Consider the following 14,259-nt stretch of genomic DNA (forward strand, 5'->3'; position numbering starts at 1 on the left):
TCATCATTGGGGAATCTAGTTTAAAAAATGTGTCCAGTGACCCGGCCATCCCACCAAGATGCGTCATGGCTAAAAATAGAACATAGGGGTAAAATGTAGATTTTGGCCTATAACTCTGAAACCAAAGCATTTAGAGCAAATTTGACATGGGGTAAAATTGTTTATCAAGTCAAGATCTATCTGCCCTGAAATTATCAGATAAATCGGACAACTGGTTGTTGGGTTACTGCCCCTGAATTGGTAATTTTAAGGAAATTTTGCTGTTTTTGGTTATCTTGAATATTATTATAGATAGCGATAAACTGTAAACATCAATTATGTTCAGCAATGTAAGTTCCACAAATATATTGTCCTTTATAGTCAATTTTTAACAATTTTCAATAATTTGGTAAATTTGATTTTTTTTTACAAAAGATTTTCCTCTGTAACTTAAGGGCCAAGTTTATTATAGATATTATAGAAAATTGTAATAACAAGAATATTCAGTAAAGTAAGATCTACGAACACATCACCATCACCAAAACATTTTATAAAAAAAAATAATAACTCCCTCCCCCCCCCCCCCCCCCTCATTTTTTTTTATATATATATAAAAAAATCAATATCTCTAAATACAATTTTGAATCAAAACCAAAAAGTATAGAGATCTTTAGATTAATAAAATTAAGAAGTATATTAAGTTTTAAGCAATAATCATAAATGGCTTTTGAGAAACGGCGCGACATGTGGTGCAAAAAATTACACCCCTGTTTTAGTTATAAAGTCCCGTAACTCAAAAGGTTTTAATCTTATTGTCATCAAAAAGTATACAGATCGTTTGACCACCATAAGAAACAACTATGATACGTTTCATGAAATTTGGATGATTCGTTCTCAAGTTACGATGCGACATGTTTACGCTGGACAGACAGATGGACAAACGGACAGACGGACATTTGTATACCATAATACGTCCAGTCAAATTTTGACGGATGTATAAAAACAAACACAGAACTGCCATAACATTACTTTCAATATTTGAACCTGCATTTATTTTGCTGATATTTTGATACCTTGCCTAGCTAGATGCTTTTTGTAATAATATACGTGTACGTGTTTTTTTTCTTGGTTCCGTGAAACTACATTTGCACAATCGAATACCGGTAACAAGTAAGAATATAACGATCTTCTGATGAGTTTTTCTTTGAAGTGTTGTTTATATCCTTCAAGATCACCTAGTTACATTTCAGGTTGTGAGTGCGAGTTTTTGTTTTGAACAACTTTTATTTTTCTTAATAGTCAAATTAAGCATGGAAATGGGGAATGTGTCAAAGAGACACCAATCAGACCAAAGAACAAACAACAGCCGAAGGCCACTTATGGGTCTTCAATGCAGCGAGAAACCCCCGCACCCGGAGGCGTGTTTCAGTTGGCCCTAAACAAAAATGTATAGGGATTGTTTTACTTGAACATTTGTATTGTCCTTTTTTCTTATATACTTATTGGCCGATTTTTGTGTTGCCTTTGATATAGATACTCTAGGGGTACCCCTTGATCTAAGTCGCAAAATTATTGAATTTGTGTTCACTTTTATTTCAAATACAATAGATTTATATAATAGTACAAACAATTAACAATCAAATAAATACGGAAAGAACTCAGTTTTCGGTTTCGGTCAAACTAACCAATGAATGTATATCTTAAATTAACAATATAGAATCAAATCATTTACCAATAAATGAGTTGAAGTTAAAGATTGTTGTTTGCATCTCCCGCAAAGGAGTGCAGTGGGATTTCCAGTGACACTAGAACAATAGAAAAGTCACTCTTCTTATGAAAGAGACAGAAAAGGTCTAAAAACAGGAGAGACAATTTACGCATAAAAACCGATATGCATAGGGATGAATATCTCTTAAAACACAAAACCATTATCTAACTTTTATACAACCACTATAAATAAAGTATATGTTAAAGCTAAATTTGTTAATATATGATTTTTTTATTGCCAAACATGCTGTTAATTGAACAACCTATTGTTCAACATAGGGGTGTGTAAAAAACTGCCAGATTTGACTGCATATTTTTCTTTTTTTTTTGAAAAAAATATATATCAAACCTTAATAATGTAGCTTTCTGAGTATTCAATTTTTAACGTGTTTCGAAATGTAGTTTCGTCACAAGAATTTTTCAAAGTTGTGTCATTTTGTCTATATGAATGTCGGTAAATTCGTATGATCGAGCACACCGACAAGTATATCGTTGGGACAACTCGATATAATGTAATCAATATACGTGAAAGATTACCTAATGTGAAGTTTTATCAAAATCATCATCACATAATTGATCAACACATTATGTTTGAACAACATGAGTCCTACAATATAAGATTTTAAAGGTGCATATCATTTACATTCAACGTTTTTATTGGATTTTTTTTACTACAATGTGTGTAAACTCGAGGTTCAACGTTGATAGTAAAAAAAAAATCCCAGAAATTTTTTGAATGATATTGTAAATGATATGAACATTCGAATTCTTATAATGTGTTACAGAAGATTATGCAATTTTATGATGTACAGGGGAGGGGGTAAGGGTTTTTCTTAAACAATATTATGATCCCAAATTTAATGAATTTTGTTGGCAATACTTTAATATAAACACTACATATAGCAAAGTATATGTTAAATCTCAATGTATTATTATTAGGAAAAATGTTTGACTCGGTAAAAAAAATCTTCCCCCTCCCCCCGTATTGCATGTAATGGTTGAAACCTAAGGGGTTCGCACTAACTGCCTAAAAGGGGCCCGCTCCAGTCTTGAATCAGTGATTTTGTTTACAATAAACAAAATATTGTCTCACACTGAAAGGAGCAGTCGGGCAACCTGCACAGCCCAGCTTGTCAAAACAACTAAGATTTACAAAACATTACCAACAAAAACCTTCAGTTGGGCAATATTACTGGAATCTGATTATCTCTACTGATAAATAATGCAACACTAATGACACAATTAAGTTTTGGAATGATTTTATTCACAAAGAATGTTTCTCATTGGTATACATTTCTATGCTCTCGTCTTTTCGGAGTTTATATTGGAAATTAAAAATTGCTGCATGAAAGAGACTAGCTCCACATTCCTATGCATATGATTGCCATATGTACGAGAATCATTCCATAAAACATCCGTTTGATATCCTTTCAATGCCAGACACTGTCTAGTGGTTTTTCTGCCACAATTACAAGGAAAACCTGGCTAAACTTGTGCTAAATCAAACACTTGAATCTTACATCGCTATTGATGTTAAGCAATTAGTTAAAAGGGCCATCCGGAACTGTTGGGGTTTATGACAGTCTTCCTTCCATACAGACCATCGCTGCAAAATAATTTGAACATTCAATTAGATGATTATAATATTATTTGGCAATCCAAAGAGAACCTGAAAATATTAGACCACAATGAACAGAGACCCCCCTAAAAGCCAATTTTACTTTACAAGGAAATTGAAAAAGTAGTTAGTTGCATGTCAAATCATCTTTTGGCTGTCGACAACAAATAAATAAAATCCAAATTTCGTAGCATTTCCCCCCCCCCTTTTTTTTTACTGAATTTGTTCAAGGTATGGTGGTTTTACCCCTTTTCAGATTTCAGTATGTCATGTTGTATATCTTTTATAAATTAGATGAATTTCTAGCAAGTTTCTAGGATATTCTTTATCATTTGACAAAATACTATGCATCTGAATTAAATTGTTTACTATTTGAAAAAGCGCGCCTTTTTTTACTTTAATTTACTTCCCTTTATTTCACATAGCAACACAAATTAAAAACTGCCAATCTTTGCTGCATATCAATTTTTTCCACCGATAAAAATATATATCATGCAACATAATCAACTTTACAAATTAGGAGAAAATCAAGGTGTTCCGACCATTGGATAGTATTTAAAAAAAATAATAAAAGGATGGCATGATTACAAGTTTGAACCCTAACGACACTGAAAATCAAAAATTCACGCATTTACCTATCATATGATGATACAATGAGGTGATAAACTTAACAATAAATATTTTACCCGACTCGTAATCATATTCACATTATGTTGACATCTTAGTTCGTTTGTGCTAGCTCATTTTTAACAAGCTAAACAATTACAGCGTCGTCCGTTTTTCTTTACCGATTACCTCTAGTCAGAAGAGCGCACTGTTTACAGGGGAGGTAATATTTTGTCACCAGTTCGCCCACTGAGTGGTGAGGGATAAGCAATTCCGTTCGGATAGCGAGTTAATTGACAAGTGAATTGATGTGGAAAGTGTGTGTTCACAGTTTCGGTATGCAAGTTATCCTGTGTTGTTCCTCGTAAAGATAATCATTTACATAATAGTACTATCGATGTGTCCCTGATTGCTCTCTAAAAACTGGTCTAACCTTAGGTTCACAAATAAAAAAGTTTCTGTGTATCAGCTTACTACTATTGAGGCCCCTCATGGGGGGTCCTAGTAATCACATAATCACCATTTTTTTGCCAATATAATCACATAATCATTAAATATTTGCTTATCTTTAGTAATCAAATAATCATAAACTAAAAATACAGTCCTAGGTAATCAAATAATCATGAAATATCAAATAATCATTAAAAAAACGACCAAGTAATCACATAATCAAAAACCCCATGAGGGCCCTCACTATTGGTCGGGATTAATTGTATTATCGGACTATTAGTGTGTCAGACCAATGAGGTGTCGGACTAGTGGGGTGTCGGACCAATGGGGTGTCGGACTAGTGGGGTGTCGGACTAACGGGGTGTCGGACTAGTGGGGTGTCGGACCAATGGGGTGTCGGACTAACGGGGTGTCGGAACATCGGGGCTGCCCCAAAAATTGGTTTAAAATTGGTTTAAAACAAAGACTACCTGAGTGCTTACACTTTGCACTTTTACATGCTTATTCAGACAACAACTTTTGCCTAACTGAATTTTTTTTGTTGAAAAAGGGGGGTAGGTCTACTTCCAGACAATGGAAGTTATTTATATGGACAAATTCGTTCATAGATTAAACCAGTTTCAATGTACTACATAAATCTCGCCCATAAATCTGTTATACAACAGCAGCATAATTAAATAACTACAGAAAATGTGATACGAGGAGTTTGAGCAACTTGTAAACATCAACAAATGACGGTGTCAAGCCTTCCACCACTGAGGCCCCTCATGGGGGGGGGTCCTAGTAATCACATAATCACCATTTTTTTGCCAATATAATCACATAATCATTAAATATTTGCTTATCTTTAGTAATCAAATAATCATAAACTAAAAATACAGTCCTAGGTAATCAAATAATCATGAAATATTTGGCTTAATAATCAAATAATCATTAAAAAAACGGCCAAGTAATCACATAATCAAAAACCCCATGAGGGCCCTCACCACTCAACATTTTAAGTAAAATATATTTAAAATCCTGAAAACATCATCACCCTTCGTTGTCTCAATCAATTTTGTGCTAAGAATCTGTAAAATATGACATAATTTGCTTGATTTTGCACCAAAATAACTCCCAAAACGTCTGAAAAATGTTGAATTTTGACCTCCGGTTGAAGTATTTATTATGTAAACAAGACTCAGAGTGACGGGGAATCCTGTACATAGTCATGTGCCCATATGTTTCTAGGTCACATTTATTTATATCTCGACCAATGAAAAGCTTTAGGATGCATTTGTGTCAGTTGTTTGTAGTCGTGGGGATTACCCGCGGTTTTTTGGAAATCAACGGAGGTAGTCTTTTGGTTTATCATATTTCAGTAACGGAGCACTTATTTGAATACCGAATTTGGCAGTCGTGTGACAAAATCTATTCTAATGAGAAAATAACCTCAAATACTGATGGATGATACGTTGTTTTAATAGATTTATTGACTGAAGCACAGGCTACGTTTTTGTTTACACGCTGGTTACAGCGCCACCTCAAAAATTTTAGATTATGTCCCCTTTCCCGCGGGATCACCGGAAGTAGCTCTTCAATGTCACTGGCTTTCCCACTGATGTACAAGCAAATTTGACATTCGGGAAAACTACACAGACCCCGTTAAGAAAGATTTACAATCGCCACTCTTTGAAAAAACAATGGACGATGATAAGCCTGGAATGTCATATGAAGACAAAATGTTCATGAAACAGATGGACAACGAATTTGTCAGAGACTCGGAAGGAAGTTGGGTAGCACCGTTACCGTTCCGAGTGCCAAGACAGCCATTGCCAAGCAACAAACCACAGGCTCTTCATCGTGCTAACATGTTAGACGCCAGTCTGAATAGAAACCCAGTAAAGCGGGAACATTTTCTTACGTTTATGAGTAAAATCTTAGATAATAATCATGCAGAGCTCGCACCACCGTTGGGCGAACATGAAGAGTGCTGGTATTTACCATTGTTTGGTGTTTATCACCCGAAGAAACCCGATCAGATTAGGGGTGTGTTTGATTCTTCCGCCAAATGTAATGGAGTTTCACTCAACAGCGTCCTGCTAACAGGTCCAGACTTGACCAATGATCTCTTGGGAGTACTGCTGCGTTTCCGGAAAGAAATGGTCGCAGTAACTGCAGACGTTCAACACATGTTTCACTGCTTTGTAGTGAGAAAAGACCACCGAAATTATCTGAGATTTTTATGGCATAAAAACAACGACCTACAAGAGAACCTTGTCGAGTTCCGCATGAGAGTTCATGTTTTTGGAAATAGTCCGTCACCTGCCGTTGCTACGCTTGGACTCAGAAAAGCAGCTCAGGCATCAGAACAAGAGTTCGGCAGTCACGTGACTAGCTTTGTTACAAGAGACTTCTACGTTGACGACGGTCTTACGTCATGTCCTACCAAAGAGGAAGCTGTTAAGCTCATGAAGGACACACAGCAAGCATTAGCAAAATATGGAAACTTGCGCCTTCACAAGTTTGCCTCTAATTGTGCGGAAGTTATGTCTGCATTTCATGCCAGTGATTTGGCTTCAAATCTTAAAGATCTAGACTTAGAATGCGACAGTAAACCCTTACAACGTAGCCTTGGACTCAGTTGGGATGTAAACACTGACAATTTCTTATTTCAATTATCATCTGAAAACAAACCAATAACTCGGAGAGGAATTTTATCGACGATAAACAGTCTCTACGATCCTCTTGGATTTTTGGCTCCTGTGATTATAAAAGGGAAACTACTATTAAGGAAAATAGTATCAGAAACCGTCGATTGGGACCAACCTCTCTCTGATGAAACAGCAGCGGAGTGGAAATCTTGGAGAGATACTCTAATTGCTATCGAAACATTACGCATTCCACGTACCTACGTACCGTATCTCAGCAAAACAGCCACAAAGGAGTTGCACGTCTTCTCTGATGCATCAGAAAAAGCCATAGCAGCTGTTGCATATCTACGCACGACCGACAGTAGTGGTGAACCTAACATAGGGTTCATTCTTGGGAAAGCTAAAGTTGCACCAACGAGTGGTCACACTATTCCACGACTTGAATTATCTGCTGCTGTATTAGCAGTTGAGATTACACAAACCATTGTGGATAATTTAGATTTACATATAGACACCGTGAAATTCTACACAGACAGTAAAGTTGTCTTAGGTTACATCAGTAATGAGACAAGAAGGTTCTTTATCTATGTCGCCAATAGAGTAGAGAAAATAAGGAAATTTAGCTCTCCAAGTCAATGGAATTACGTACCAACTAACCGTAATCCCGCAGATTCGGGAACAAGGTCCGTACCAGCCCACGAAATTCATAGCAGTGAATGGTTATTGGGACCAAGACAACTTCTTTCCTCAGAACAGAAGAATTCTGAGGACATATATCAGCTAATAGATCCAGAGGAAGATGGAGAAATTCGTGCAACTGTTAATGTTGCAAAAACGTTTGCCACACTTGAACATAAAGGTATCGGAACTGAAAGATTCAACAGATTCTCAAACTGGACATCACTTGTGCGAGCGATAGCCTTATTAGAACGTTTCTCCCGTTTACACGGGTCAAAACAAGCAGCACCAGTGAATTCTCTGGAAGGATTTTCGAATGCCGAAAATTTCATCTTAATATCTGCTCAATTGGAAGTTTACGGAGAAGAAATAGATTGCATTAAACGTCGGGAACAAATTCATAAGCGGAGCCCGATAGCTAACTTAAATCCGTTTTTGGACGAACGAGGACTATTACGAGTAGGAGGTCGTATTGCTAAATCTGACTTAAACCTCCGTGAAAAGAAACCATTGATCGTCCCTGGACGCCATCATATAGCGACATTATTAGTCCGACACTACCATGACAAGATAAAACATCAAGGTCGCCACTTCACAGATGGAGCGATTCGATCCGCAGGATTCTGGATCGTCGGAGCAAAGCGCTTGATCTCTTCTCTCATTCACAAATGTGTGATATGCCGCAAACTAAGAGGAAAAACTGAGTGTCAAATCATGTCTGATTTGCCAGAGGACCGTCTTGAACCGTCACCTCCGTTTACCAACGTTGGAATAGACACATTTGGACCCTGGACAATTGTTTCACGTAAAACACGTGGTGGATACGCAAACTCAAAACGTTGGGCAATTCTTTTCACATGCTTAGTGACTAGAGCTGTTCACATCGAACTAATCGAGGAAATGAGCTCTTCAGCCTTCATAAACGCCGTCAGAAGATTCGCCGCTATAAGAGGTCAAGTTAAAATTTTCCGATCCGACCGTGGAACAAACTTTATTGGCGCAATCGACGATCTAAAGATTGACTCAATCAACGTTGAAGATGGACTTCTCAAGAACTTTCTGTACAATTCTGGTACAACTTGGATCTTCAATCCGCCGCATTCGTCCCACATGGGTGGAGCCTGGGAGAGAATGATTGGTATCACCAGGAGAATTCTTGATTCTATGTTTCTAAATGCAGCCGGAAGAAGCCTTACACATGACGTGCTCAACACACTAATGGCAGAAGTTTCAGCAATAGTGAACTCTAGACCTCTGGTACCGGTATCAACAGATCCAGAGAATCCGTTAATACTAACTCCAGCTATGTTATTGACACAGAAAACCGACTACATATTCACCTCAGATCATCTTGGAGAATTCGATAAACGAGATCTATGTCTTGCCGAATGGAGACGAGTACAGGCTCTTGCCAGTGTTTTCTGGTCCCGTTGGAGGAAAGAGTACCTGCCGTTACTACAACAACGACGAAAATGGACCGAAGATCGCCGTGATCTCATCGAAGGAGACGTCATTCTTCTAAAGGACAAAAACCTTTGCCGTACCCAATGGCCCGTTGGAATTATAGTGAACTCATTTAAAAGTTCAGACGAACATGTCCGAAAAGCAGAAGTGCGAGTAATCGTTAACGGAAAAGCCACAACCTACACACGCCCAATAGTGGACATGATTCTTCTAGTAGAGAACAACCCTGTGTAATTATGTGTATATATATATATTGGATTTAGATAGGACATTCACATGTGTTATATTTTATGGAATAGTGATATCAGATAGATTTCAGACGGGGAGTATTCTGTTTCACATTCAATGTTTATTACATGTTTTCATATTTATCCGGAACAAATTGAACTGGACCGATTTCTCAAATCACCGTATTATCGACTACCTTTAATTTCTGTGACACCGTCCGCTTCAATATTTCAACGCATGGAAAATGGACGACATTTGAACTTCCTACGGAAATCGAGACATACCACTGTCAAGTACGTTTGATTCGATCATAAACTGTGATAAATTAATCTGTTTAACTCCGTTATTTTTAGATAAGTGGTTTATAAATACATACGAACTGTAAGTTATTTATTTCCGAGAAATGAACTGTAAATTCTACTTTCGTTTTTGACTCGATTAATAATCTTGTATTTAACATTCATATTTAATTCGTACACATTGTAAAATATTGTATTTTTATTTCTTTCAGTTTACCAATCTACTGACTATCATGTAAACCTTTCTGGTGGAATTTATAATTACAATTTCAAACAAGTTGTGTTCGTTATATCTTCATCGAGATTGCGATTGCAGTCACCTGGTTAAACTAGTTGAGTCCGGCTCAGCACAATAGATGTGTTTTGATGTTTGACAGAATTTAATCTTGAAGAGTGGGGTTCTGACAATTGATATTAAAATTTCAGGTTTTGATGCGTGAGAATCTCGTCTTATAGTAGATTAGAAGCTTATGCAAGTAAAAATTTGTTGACGGATGGCGTAAATGTAGAGAAAATATTGCTAAGAAAAGAACCACTAACACAAATTATTGGGGAGACAAACCATATACATATTCTGCAATGAGCTCTTTTGGTTGAAGACAGGGTTTCTAGACAAATATTAAATGAACAAAGCATGATTATTAAAGAAAGAAACCCTGTCCAAGTCTCAACAAATGGCAATTGTCTCTTCAATTCTTTGTCAGTAGCAAAACACACCCAGCATGATCTCCTGTCATATACATAATACATAACCCTTTTCATATTTGTTTAATACAAAAATACAAACCCGTAATATTATATATTTTTTACAGAAGATATATCTAATACGCATACTTACGCGCTATTTCATGAAAAATGATTAGCTTAACTTTTCTTTGTTTCAGAATTCCAATAAGGGACACATATTATATTAATTATGTCTATTATTGCAGTAATTTCAAAACCATTTTGTAAAGTGGCAAATACTTGAAGTATTTATTAACATTGATTTTAATTGCATATCTGTTACAGAAAAAACCCATCTGATTAGTCTAAGATATTTTTTTTTATCATATACCATGCATGAAAAAGTGACATTTCCACTTAATTTTAGCTGAAAAAGTGACATTTCCACTGAATTTTAGCTGCTCATCGGTTCCACTCAGAAACGAAGTGCTCCACCCAGGGGCGGATCCAGGATTTTGGAAAAGGGGGCGAAGTTTAAAAAACATTAAATAAGTGTAAAATGCACTTTTAAACGGTTTCTGACGTGGGGCATGTAGTATCTTATAGTTGCTGTAAAGTGTAAGGGTAGGACATTTTTGATGCTTTATTCTCCCTATAAACTGTCTATCATAAAATGATAGTGTGGATTCAAAGCTATATGTACTGATATATTTGTTGTGAGACTTGTCAGTTAAAAATAGACCTGGAAAATTGTCGTTTGTTGTATGTTAAGTGAGCATTATAACCTCGTTAGATTGTTGTAAACAAGATATACGCCGGGCTATTCGATGAATTGAGAATGGAAATGGGGAATGTGTCAAAGAGACAACAACCCGACCATAGAGCAGACAACAGCAGAAGGTCACCAACAGGTCTTCAATGCAGCGAGAAATACCCGCACCGGAGGCGTCCTGACAATACGACCGACACGAGTTAAAACAGACGAACACGCAATTTTATTCAAATGTTTGATTGATATGTTTCACCAAAAAAAAATGAGGGAAGTGAGGGGTTCCAAATCAACAAAAGGCTACGAATGAGTCTAAACTGACAACGAATTTATGAACGACGGTCGACAAATGAAGACATACAGGCCACACCCAGCAGGCAGGTTGCAGTTTGGTCTTAAGAAAAAAATTCAATCATATCAGTTCGGCGAAACAGGCATTCAGGTCAGACATGCAAACCTCCAGCCCCCAAAAAATACGCCCGTTTTTTATTCATCATGTTCATTTAATGCTAAATGATTCTGTTGTAAATTTTCGTTTCTAATAGCAAATAAGTGGACAGGATTATTGTTTTCAATCAAGATACGTCCAGAATTTTTGTTTAACATGTTTAAGGCAAAAATCAGAGTCAGATTTTGTTCACTCATATATCTCAGACTGCCGCCTCAAATCAAATGGTTCGTACCTTAGACTTAAAATATATATCTAGAGCTTATACTGAGTGGGGATCATTATTCAGCTATATATATATATATGTATGTTATTTTAGTCCACATGAAAACTTTGACTCATCCGAAATTTCGAGTCAACCGAGTTCAATACAACTAGAGTTAACTGTATGTTATTTTAGAATAGGCTGGGGGTGTTTGGGGTTAAACATGCTCAATCCTGTGTCGCTTTGAAGGTGTCATGACTGTCAGTCTCAGACTTCGAAATTTGTTACTGTAATTTGAATTCAAAATGACTGAGTGACGTTTATTCGACGCACTTGTTAACTCCACCATAGCGAATCACATGACTTTGACACGATAAGTAAATACCAGCGAAAAATATCTTAATAAGTAAAGAATTGTCTCATAAAAGTTAAAGACATGGGCAATGGCAAAGTTCACGAAGTCTAGTCTGATTATTTTACAACAAAAAAAAAAAGTCCGAGCAAAAGGGGGGCGTACGCCCTCTACGCCCCCTCTGGATCCGCCACTGCCACCTCACTCACAAACACGACTGAGCTTATTTCATATCGGTGTTTTGTATTATGTTTTTATTATATTACGTACTTTCTTTTCAAGTTAGGTGGGTTTAATGTGGTGCTTCATTTAGAAAGATTGGGTAATATGAAAAAGAAGATGTGGTATGATTGCCAATGAGACAACTATCCACAAAAGACCAAAATGACACAGACATTAACAACTATAGGTCACCGTACGGCCTTCAACAATGAGCAAAGCCCATACCGCATAGTGAGCTATAAAAGGCCCCGATAAGACAATGTAAAACAATTCAAACGAGAAAACTAAAGCCTTTTAACAACTGATTTTGAAGTAGAAAAAAAAAAATATTTACATTTATTTTTTTTTAATGTCGACTCGTGCAGTTATATACGTTCTCAAATCTCTCAATCAGGTTTAATATGGAAATTGATCTCTCACAAACAAGTTTAACCCTGCCATATTCTTTATGTGTTACCCGTAGTATCATATATTACTGTTTCCGGCCATCTTTTTCCAAGATCAATCTACCCCCTTTTTTATCCTCACATCCCCACTTTTTTTACGCCCGTTATCTCAAAATCCCACTTCCTTTCTTTATTGGAAATAGATGTTGGTATATATCAATCTAAAAACCGATCTTTTATCTGCGTGCATGGGAGCGACATATCAGAAAACAGGAGCAATGAAAGATCGGTTTTTAATTAGATGGGGTTTGATCTATTTTTATTCCAAAATTTAACCAAACTCCTCTATAAATAAAAAGATTTGCATTTGGTTTGTCTGTACCTGTAGAAAGCTCATTTTAAAAGAAATAGGACATAGAAATTTTACGGTGATGATTAACAGTGAGCCCGTAAATTTAGTAATGATACGATCCGGGTATACTTAGAATTCTAAACACATTGTAAACAATATGTACGCATACATGTGTAAGGTTGATTATAGAGTCATTTTAGTAAAAACAATCTTTATTTAAAAAAAAATATTTGAACTTTAAATGTTTACATTTTTGTCATTCTCACTAATTAGCGACAACAAGAATTTTAGCGACAACAAGCGTCAACAAGCGACAAGAAGCGACAACAAGAATTATTTTAGCGACAACAAGCGACAAGAAGACTATTTAGCGACAAGAAAATATTTTTTTTTTATTAGATATAAAGAAATTTGTATTTAATGTTGTTTTTTTTTTAAATATACGAGCCGATATGTCTAATTAAAATGTTTTATAATAAGCAAATAAAAAGATGAAAACATTCACATTTCAATTTTCTTTTCCTCTTGTTTGATTTCAGTTCTTTGTATTTCACAATTTGTGTCAATATTTTAAGGACAATGATGCACAAATAATTCATTTTGCGAGCTTAATATATATTGCACGAAAAGAGTTTTAAAAAACAAATTATAAGATAAATAATATGTTCTAAAACACAAGGAAAAGTAATCTCATAACACAATAATTAAACGTAATACTGGCTGTTAATTATACATAATAGATGATAAAATATTATGTCGCTCAAATTATTTTCTTTTGCATATTCTTTTAATATTTATTGCAATAATTAATTTTAATTAAAAAAAATATGTTTTCTTGTCGCTAAATAGTTTCTTGTCGCTTGTTGTCGCTAAAATAATTCTTGTTGTCGCTTCTTGTCGCTTGTTGACGCTTGTTGTCGCTAAAATTCTTGTTGTCGCTAAATTAGTGAGAATGACAAAAATGTAAACATTTAAAGTTCAAATATTTTTTTTTAAATAAAGATTGTTTTTACTAAAATGACTCTATAATCAACCTTACACATGTATGCGTACATATTGTTTACAATGTGTTTAGAATTCTAATCTTTCAATTAATTTTCACTTCGCAAAAAAATATTTTAAATTTCGATAGAAATT

At 35.6% G+C, this 14,259-nt stretch overlaps 1 protein-coding gene across 1 annotated transcript; it reads left to right on the forward strand.

The window, feature by feature from the left end:
- Nucleotides 1-6,028: 6,028 nt before the first annotated feature.
- On the forward strand, nt 6,029-10,001 carry LOC139502144 (uncharacterized). The gene is made up of 2 exons (XM_071291519.1): nt 6,029-9,716; nt 9,935-10,001. Exon 1 carries the CDS (start codon nt 6,103-6,105, stop codon nt 9,427-9,429), a length of 3,327 nt encoding a protein of 1,108 aa, XP_071147620.1. The 5' UTR covers nt 6,029-6,102; the 3' UTR covers nt 9,430-9,716; nt 9,935-10,001.
- The last annotated feature ends 4,258 nt before the right edge of the window (nt 10,002-14,259 follow it).

The sequence above is a fragment of the Mytilus edulis genome, chromosome 13 (genome assembly GCF_963676685.1).
Source record: "Mytilus edulis chromosome 13, xbMytEdul2.2, whole genome shotgun sequence".
Classification (NCBI taxonomy): Eukaryota; Metazoa; Mollusca; class Bivalvia; order Mytilida; family Mytilidae; genus Mytilus; species Mytilus edulis.

Bases quoted from the DNA above. Each gene is read 5' to 3' on its own strand.
- LOC139502144 (XM_071291519.1), top strand. From the start codon at position 6,103: ATGGACGATGATAAGCCTGGAATGTCATATGAAGACAAAATGTTCATG.